This window comes from Cibotium barometz, chromosome 58 (genome assembly GCF_041138505.1).
Source record: "Cibotium barometz isolate CiBa-2024 chromosome 58, ASM4113850v1, whole genome shotgun sequence".
Taxonomy (NCBI): Eukaryota; Viridiplantae; Streptophyta; class Polypodiopsida; order Cyatheales; family Cibotiaceae; genus Cibotium; species Cibotium barometz.
Window position 1 is genome coordinate 8,099,382 of NC_141103.1, and position 9,133 is coordinate 8,108,514.

General features: G+C 42.2%; 1 protein-coding gene across 1 annotated transcript; it reads left to right on the top strand.

Annotated features, from left to right (window-relative positions):
* Nucleotides 1–1,038: 1,038 nt before the first annotated feature.
* On the top strand, nucleotides 1,039–3,048 carry LOC147605854 (short-chain dehydrogenase TIC 32, chloroplastic-like). Its single transcript, XM_086792647.1, has 8 exons — nucleotides 1,039–1,267; nucleotides 1,348–1,579; nucleotides 1,713–1,792; nucleotides 1,870–2,026; nucleotides 2,110–2,188; nucleotides 2,293–2,380; nucleotides 2,485–2,546; nucleotides 2,711–3,048. Exons 1-8 carry the CDS (start codon nucleotides 1,162–1,164, stop codon nucleotides 2,879–2,881), a joined length of 975 nt encoding a protein of 324 aa, XP_086648773.1. The 5' UTR covers nucleotides 1,039–1,161; the 3' UTR covers nucleotides 2,882–3,048.
* Nucleotides 3,049–9,133: the final 6,085 nt, after the last annotated feature.

A 9,133-nucleotide genomic window follows, 5' to 3' on the forward strand; every position in this document is an offset into this window, starting at 1 on the left:
GAAATTTTTTTATTACAAAAGTGTTATTCTTATTAAATTTGACTTATATGCATAGAAAGATGCATAAAGAATTTTTTTTATTACAAAAGTGTTATTCTTATTAAATTTGCTTTCTATGCATAGAAAGATGCATAAAGGAATTTTTTTACTACAAATGAGACAAAATTTCTCTTTTTTAGCAACATTTTTCTTACAACTATGATATATAATGCTTGAAGACAAGGATGCTAAAGATGACATTTCAACACATGGGTGCATGTCCTTTGTGTGTGAGCTGCACACGCACATGCGCACATGGAGAGAGAGATATAGATCAGTCCAAGTCCTCCGATCCAGTGCGAGATACAAGAACCATGTAAAGGGAGGCCATGCTTCGAAGATACGTCAGCAATCCAAGTCCTTCGATCCGTAGTGACATAGCTTTGAGGAGCCAAATTGTACATTGTTGTTACCAATTCATTATCATAGAACGAGGTAGACAAGACACGTCATCAAAAATATTGGATGTGTGGATGTAGCAATATCCTCACACCCTCTTACATCATGAAGCACATAATAGGCACATGAACCCCCCAAGGCATGATATAAGGGCTGCAAAATTTGAACCCAAGACCTACCTTTTAGTTGTCCCAAATAGAAACCACTCCTAGGAGACTCCGAGAACTGCGGTCCGACTTTACAGTTGTGTTTAGGAAAAATAGTAACTTCTCTAAAAATAGTACAAGCTCTTTAGTCATCAAATGTTACAGTAGTAGTACAATATACTTCACAGGCAATCACAAGTCTAGGCGCAAAACCACCCAAGAAAAAAGTTCTCTACCAAATGGTGAAAAACCTCCACCTGCAAATATCAAATGTAGTTTTAAAAAAATTGGCACAACCACCCAAAATCTCTAACTCTAGAGTCTGCAAGTATTGTTCGCCTGATTTTTGTGGTCCAGGGTGACGATGTCATGCATGACCAGTTTTGAAACGTCCTATGGGCGATGATGTCATGCATGACATCATCCACTAGGGTGCCTTAAAAGAATTCGACGACGGTCCAGCCTGCTACTACTCACCAATCTCCTTGGATACCTTTTGCTACTACTACTGCCTCAGTGCCCACTTGATTAATACTAGCGCAACAGTACTCTTGTAATACTAACTAGTTTTGTTGCCATGGCAGCGCCGATAACTAACGACGCCACGGCCTTCAGCTGCTTCTCCACGGCAGAGGATGTGACCGAGGGAATCGACGCCTCCGACAGGACAGCCATCGTGACAGGTTATACGTCGATTAGTTCTGGTAATGAAGACTGTTTGATTAATGATTATATGCTTAGTATTTAGATGCTTATTTCGCAGGTGCATCGAGCGGGATTGGCGCAGAGACGGCACGGGTGTTGGCGCTGCGTGGGGCCCAGGTGGTGCTGGCCGTGAGAAATGTCGGCGCGGGACAGCGGGTGAAGGAGGGTATCCTGCAGGTGATTCCACACGCGCGGCTGCACGTGCTGCAGCTGGACCTCAGCTCCATGGCCTCCGTCCGCACCTTCTGCCAAAGCTTCAAGGCCTTGAACCTGCGCCTCAACATCCTCATGTAATGTTGTTAGCAATAATTACATATATGGCTATAGCACATGATTGGAATTAGCGATCTGTGTGCGAATAATTAACAACATCTTCTTCGATCTGTGAGAATAATTAATCAACACGCTATCTATAATTAACAGCAACAACGCCGGCATCATGGCTTGCCCTTTCAAGCTCTCAGTAGATGGCCTCGAGATGCAGTTCGCCACGAATCACATTGGTAAGCGGACGAGAATATAATGAACCCAAAAACAACCCGGATTAGTTACTAATTCTAATCTCAAATTCGCGAACCAGGCCACTTCCACCTGACGAGCCTCCTGCTGGACGATCTGAGCAGGGCGGCCAACGACACTGGCATTCAAGGCAGGGTCGTGAACGTCTCATCCATGGGCCACGCTTTATTCACGTATCCCGGCGGCATCCGGTTCGATGAGCTTAACGACGAGTCCAGGTACGTGTATCATGAATGACGCAAAGACTAACGGGGAACCATCATCCCATCTAATTATGATCTCCTTTCATCCCACAACACAGCTACGATCCTTGGTGTGCTTATGGACAATCCAAGCTCGCCAACATTCTCCATGCCAAGGAACTTGCCAGGAGATTTCAGGTTTCTATTACCCTGATCGACCTTCTCTAGTACGTTTTAACGCCCAGCACCAATCTCTTGAATATAGGGGTATGTATCATCATACGCTGTTTTTGATGCTGCAGGAAGATGGCGTCAACGTGATCGCAAACGCTCTTCACCCTGGCGCCATTGCGAGTACAAACCTCTTCACCAACGCCCCCAAAGACACAAGTCGCAACCTACCCTTAAGGCCCTTTACCGTTTCTTATTAGAACTTAAGCGAACTCAAGCTTATTATTGATGTTTTTTCCCCTTTTCTTTTCTTTGTTGTGCAGGGCAACAAATCATTAAGGATTACGAGAAGACCACACCTATATTTTGGAAATCCACCCCCCAGGTCAGTAAAAATCAACGGTCGGCGTACATAGTGGAACAGGCTCTATCAAGAAAGCACAGTACATGTGTGTGCGCTTGTGTCATGTGCATGTGTGTGTGTATGAGAGAGAGTAGACAGCGAGAGTGTAATGATCATTTGGTTTGTTTGGGGTCTCCTCATCACAGGGCGCTGCTACTCAATGTCTTCTTGCTCTCCACCCTTCTATCAACGCTACCACTGGAAAGTACTTTGACGACTGTCAAGAGGCAAAGCCTAGTGAGATTTCAGAGGATTCAAAACTTGCCAAGGACCTTTGGGACTTCAGTGTGAAGGTTACATCATTGAAAGGGTGCTAGACAATCATGCCATTACTTGGAGATTTCGGCTTACCAAGTCTCATGAGTTTGTTTTACTCAAGAACAAAGATCCTGTATCACCATTTTTTAACTCCTTGTAGTGGTGCGTGTTGCTGCAACTACTAGTGTGTCAATCCATCGCCATTTATGGTGTATTTGTGATAGCATATGCGAGACAGCAATGTTTCAAAAAAATATTGAGGAAAGTAAAAATCCGTAAACCAATTCAAATCTAGATACATGTTTTAGCTAAAGAGATACTTATATATAGGAGCTCTAGTTTGGCAACATTTCACAAGAGAAGAGTCTAGGAGGAAATGAGGAGTGAATTGACATCTTTAGAGAGGAAGGTAAATTGGGTATAAAAGATGAATTCAAAGGGAGCCACTGCAAATGATAAGGTTCTCATCTCAAGATTAAGCACATAGCATAAGCATGAATCTTCAGCCGAGGAGAGAAATTAGTAAATCAATATTTCATTTCACTCGAGCAAGTCATTGGAATTCTACTTGACATCTTGGATAGCTTCCATGTTACTCAAACTTTCAATTATGCTACTCAGAAGATATAGTCTCACTGATGATACAACAGATACGTAAAATCTAAATTACACATGAAAGTTAGGTGTCACACCAAGCCAAGATAATCTTTGTGTACTATTGCGAATTTCTAGAATCCCATAAGAAAAATAAGAGTCAAATAGGATATGATTATTATGCTCTATTAGTGTAGGGGGATAGTTCCAAGGTAATGAGATGACAACATCAAATTCACAAAATGGCGTAATGCTACATTACCACTTAAAATCTACTACTAAATTAAGGTTTCAAACATCCTTTTAGTGAGAGTTGTCACGGATGAAATCTATCACATATGTTACAATATTTCTCTTCGTTGTAAATGGAATTTATTAGCTTATTTTTGGAGTGTGCCCTTAAATATGATTGTTGCACCTAGATTGGGTGGACACATCAATCATGCTTTTTCCCAAATGTCTTTTCTAAAATTCGTGGTGATTATTAGTGGAGTGGCTACATTGTTGTCGTATGGGTTATAGAAGGCCTAATCTCACCCACTTGAATTACAGGTTATTTCTTGTTCTATCAATTCACTAGAAGAGTCAATGAATACCAATATCAGGGGATCTGTCACAACAACATGATGGTACCTACTCCTACTCATACTTTTACACATAGCCTCCTTCTCCACCTACATCCTCTATTAATAATAGGACACTACAACAGAACCCGCTCGTAGCGACACTTGTTTGCATCGCTCGGGCGTCGATATGGTGCATCGCTTGAGTGACGCCAGTAGCAACGCATCGGGTGTCACATAAGAGATGCATAGGCATCGCTTAAGTGATGCTGAAAAGCATGTGTCGCTTATTGGATGAAAATATCTAGTGCGTCACATATGTGATGACGGGCATCACATAAGCGATGCTCAACTGATATTTTAACGATCAAAAATTCCAGTTCTCAGTTCATTCTTTGTCGTTGCTCTGGCATGTATTTACGTTGGAGCAACAGTTCTCTCTCTCTCTCTCTCTCTCTCTCTCATTATAATACTTCTCTCTCTCACACATAAATACATACAAAATCAAAGTACTCATTCTCTCTCTCTCGCTCTCTCAACTCGCATAAAAGATTGAATTTTAATTCAAAGTGTCATTCTCATTTAAAATGAATTTATGCATAGGAAGATGCATAAAAGATTGATTTTTATTTCGAAAGTGTTAGTATCCTTAAATGGAATTTATGCATAATTAGATGCGTAAAGAAATTTTATATCAAATATAAGAATTTCCTTATATTCTATAAATAGATATGGGAAGGGATAGGATGCGATAAGAGATGTATGTATGTGGATGTATGAATGTGAAAATGGATGTATGCATGAAGATGAGTGTGGATGTATGAATGTCAAAATGGATGTATGCATGAAGATGTATATGCATAGATGTGAATGTGGATGTAGATGTGGCTGTATAGATGTGAATGTGGAATGTGGATGTGGATGTATGTATGTATGTGGATGTAGATGTGGATGTATAGATGTGAATGAAAATGTGGAGGTGGATGTATGTGAATGTGGATATAGATGTGGATGTATGTATGTAGATGTATGTATGTGGATTTAGATGGATTGAGCTCACACATTAAATTAGAACTCTCTCTCTCGACTCAAATTAGATTGAGCACACATTAAAGAACTCTCTCTCTCTCTCTCTCTCTCTCTCTCTCTCTCTCTCTCTCTCTCTCTCTCTCTCTCTCTCTCTCTGTGATCAAGCCAGAAAATGCCAATGACTCAACCAAGCCTTGGAGCTTGTGGAAGGATTTATGCAAATGTACAACATTTGACTGCACCAATTCAAGCCTTGTATTTCTACGTGAGAAGGTTTGGTCAGACTTCAATAAGATGGTGAAACTTTGACCAAATGCAGGACAACAACAAAAAAGCGAAAAAACTTTAGACGAGCTTTCTAATTTTACGAAGTCCATGGTTGATACATGGGTGAAACCAATGTCTTGCTTTATTTCCACTCATGGACACTTGTTGTGCAACCTCATGATTCATGCCTGAGCTCTTTTTGTTAACATTAATCTCTGCACATTGCCACCATGGCGCCCAATTGAGTTGAGTAGCCGCTCTAGTTTATAAAGAGCTTCTTCTTGTCGTTCTTTGCCTTGTATGGTAAATGCATAATCTATGTGACACTTGAGCAAACGGTCAAACACACGCATGAATGCATGCAGTGTACAAAGTGGACATTCTTCAATTCAAATGGAGTTATAGGATTCCATTGTGGGTCTCTCAAATGCCTGTTTGGCACAGCTAGCATGTTGGTAGACAAGATATCTCCAACCTAGTTGCCAGCAACATCGTCCATGGGGTCGTGCTCAATATCTTGATTCTTAAGCATCCTCTTCTTTCTCGACTTTTATTTGTTTTCCCTCACCATTCTCATACACCACGGACAAGGATTTGGGGTGTTGGCACCTTCTGGACACCCAAATTAGAATTTGTGGGAACTTCAAAAACGCAATGAAAGTGTATTAAACGAGATTTTCTTTTAATGACTGTTGATATGAAATTTAGAGGGTGTTGGAATTAGGGTTGCAGGAATGCACACACAACTTCAAGAAGATGAGGAAGCTTGAGCACAACACAGTAGTGTATTATGAGTGCCAAAAATGAAAGATTACAAGCCTTAGAAGATAATGGGCGTATATACAATGCACGGGGGAAAAAACCTCCTAGTGAGGGAAAAAGTGCCCCGGCGGTCCTAAGTGTGTTCACACACATCACTACTATAATATGGTAACAAATCCCCCCTGGAGTGATGCGGTGAACAAGAGCTAGCACTCATGTATAGGGAAGTGTCTAGCTATGTGGACGAATCCACAAAAGGGAGTAAGCCCAAAGCTTTGCGAAAAGCTTCGAACTTCTCACGAGGCAGAGCCTTTGTGAAAAGGTCTGCAAGGTTATCCTGTGTTGGCACATAAGCCAAACTGATCTCTCCTGCAGAGAGTCTCTCCCTGACATAATGGTAGTGCACCTCAATGTGCTTCGTACGAGCATGGAACACTGGGTTCCGCGCAACTGCCAATGCGCTCTGACTGTCAGTGAAGATGGTGGTGGCAGATGGCTGCCCAACACCCAAATCAGCTATAAGGCGTCTGAGCCACACACACTCAACCGTAGCTGTGAAAGCTGCCCTGTACTCAGCTTCACAACTAGAAGTGGCCACAGTAGGCTGCTTCTTGCTCAACCATGATATGCATGAGCTTCCAAGCATGAAGCAAAAACCACTCGTGGACACGCGTGTGTCATAACAACCAGCCCAGTCAAAATCTGAAAAAACATGTAAATCTGGCGGCAATGATCCCCCCTTGGGATAAAACAACCCAAGATGCCGAGTACCACTCAAATAGCGAAAGATACGTTTCACTGCCTGCCAATGCTTAATGCCTGGGCTATGCATAAATCTGCTCACCTGTGAGACTGCAAACTGAATGTCTGGCCTCGTAATGCATACATAAATGAGGCAACCAACAGCTGTCTGATAGAGTGTGACATCAAAGTAATCTCCAGCATCATGAAGACTCAACTTCAAACCTGTCTCCATTGGAGTAGCAATAGGCTTGCAGTCTTCAAGGCCAAATCTCCGCAACAATGTTTCAATATACTTTGTCTGACACAAAGCAATACCTCCATCACACTGCTTAAATTGTATCCCCAAATAATGATGCAAATGCCCCAAATCTGACATCTCAAAAGAGGCATTCAAATCAGCCTTAAAATCAGCAATATGACTCTCATTTGGTCCTGTGAGCAGCATGTCATCGACATAGAGAGCAATGATTAGATGTACACCATCCACACGTTTAACATACAAAGTGCTTTCTGTTGGACTATTCTGAAACCCATGTGCAGTCAAATATGCATGTATTTTTTCATACCAAGCTCGTGGAGCTTGCTTTAAACCATATAAAGCCTTTTTTAACCTGCACACTTTGTTTTCCTGCCCTCTTTGAACAAAACCACGAGGCTGCGATACATACACCTCCTCATGCAAATCTCCATTTAAGAACGCAGTCTTTATGTCCAGTTGATGTACATTCCAACCATTATGAGCTGCTAATGCACAGATGCTACGAACAGTGGTCATACGACATGTGGGAGCAAAAGTCTCATCAAAATCAATGCCCTTCTCTTGAGCATAACCTTTTGCAACAAGCCTAGCCTTATGGCGATCCACTGTGCCATCAGGCTTACGCTTCAATTTGTATACCCACTTAGTGCCAATGGCCTTCTTGCCAGGGGGCAAGTCACATAAAGACCATGTACTATTCTTCATAATAGCATCGTATTCTGCTTGCATAGCAGCCATCCAATTTTCTGAACTTTGTGCCTCATCAAATGAAACAGGCTCACTTTCATCGCACATACTAGAAACAGCCAATGCATAACAATCTGACGCATAAGAGGCACCATGAGAGCCAGAACGAGTGCGACTAGACAAAGGGGCATCCAACTTGCTGTCACGCAAAGTCTGCACCAGCCATCTAGGCATGTTCCTAGAGCCCTCAATCTCTTGTCTCTCATCCTCAAGTGCATCATGCACATCTGCATCAGATATAGGCTGATCTGTGCCATCATTTAAAACCTGCATAGGCTGAAAAACTGCCTCATGAGGTATTGCACTTGACTGTGCACCACTGAAAAGAGGCAACAATGTATCATAGACATCACGTGAGCTGATATCTGTCTCCTTAGTACATGAAACCAAGGGCTGAACTGCATCTTCCACAAATACAACATCACGGCTAACCAAAATGCGCTTTGTCTGTGGATGATACAAACGATAGCCTTTGCTCTCAGCACTATATCCAACAAAAATACATTTGACAGCTTTGTCATCCAATTTTCTGCGATGTTGCACAGGCACTAATGCATAGGCCAGGCAACCAAAAACACGTAAATGGCCAACAGATGGCTTGCGGCTATGCCAAGCCTCATATGGAGTGACAACCTGTAATGCTTTGGTGGGACACCTGTTTAGTACATAAGTGGCACACATGACAGCCTCAAGCCAAAAACCATGTGGTAGACTTTGACTCTTAACCATACATCTTGCCATTTCCATGAGAGACCTGTTTTTTCTCTCAGCCACACCATTTTGCTGTGGTGTATACGGCACTGTACATTGGTGTTTTATCCCACGCTCAGCCAGAAATGCATTAAATTCTGAAGACATATACTCCCCCCCTCGATCTGAACGGAGGGTGCCCATCTTACTTTCTGACACATTTTCAGCCATAACCAAAACTGTTTGAAGCACAAAAACACTTCGGACTTTGCCTTCAAAGGATATACCCATGCATGCCTGGTAAAATCATCAATGAAAGTCACGAAGTAAAGGTAGTTTCCAAATGATGGAGTTTGCATGGGACCACAAACATCACTGTGAACAAGCTGCAATCTGCGTTCAGCTCTCACTGATCCATCTTTGGGAAAGGAAGCACGCTGCATTTTACCCAATATGCAGCCCTCACAAACATGCTTGACAGGTGCCTCAAGCTTAGGCAAAGAAGACACCATTTCAGATTTCTGCAGGCGCAGCAAACTTGCAAAATTCAGATGACCAAAACGTGCATGCCACAGTTTTGCATTTGAAATAGCCTGCGTATCCATAATAGCACATGCTGAATCCTCTACACATTTGCCATCCATATTGAGCTTATA

Coding starts and splice junctions, on each gene's coding strand:
- LOC147605854 (XM_086792647.1), top strand. CDS start 1,162: ATGGCAGCGCCGATAACTAACGACGCCACGGCCTTCAGCTGCTTCTCC. Junction 1,793..1,869: donor GTTCGCCACGAATCACATTG/GTAAGCGGACGA, acceptor TTCGCGAACCAG/GCCACTTCCACCTGACGAGC. Junction 2,547..2,710: donor TTTGGAAATCCACCCCCCAG/GTCAGTAAAAAT, acceptor TCCTCATCACAG/GGCGCTGCTACTCAATGTCT.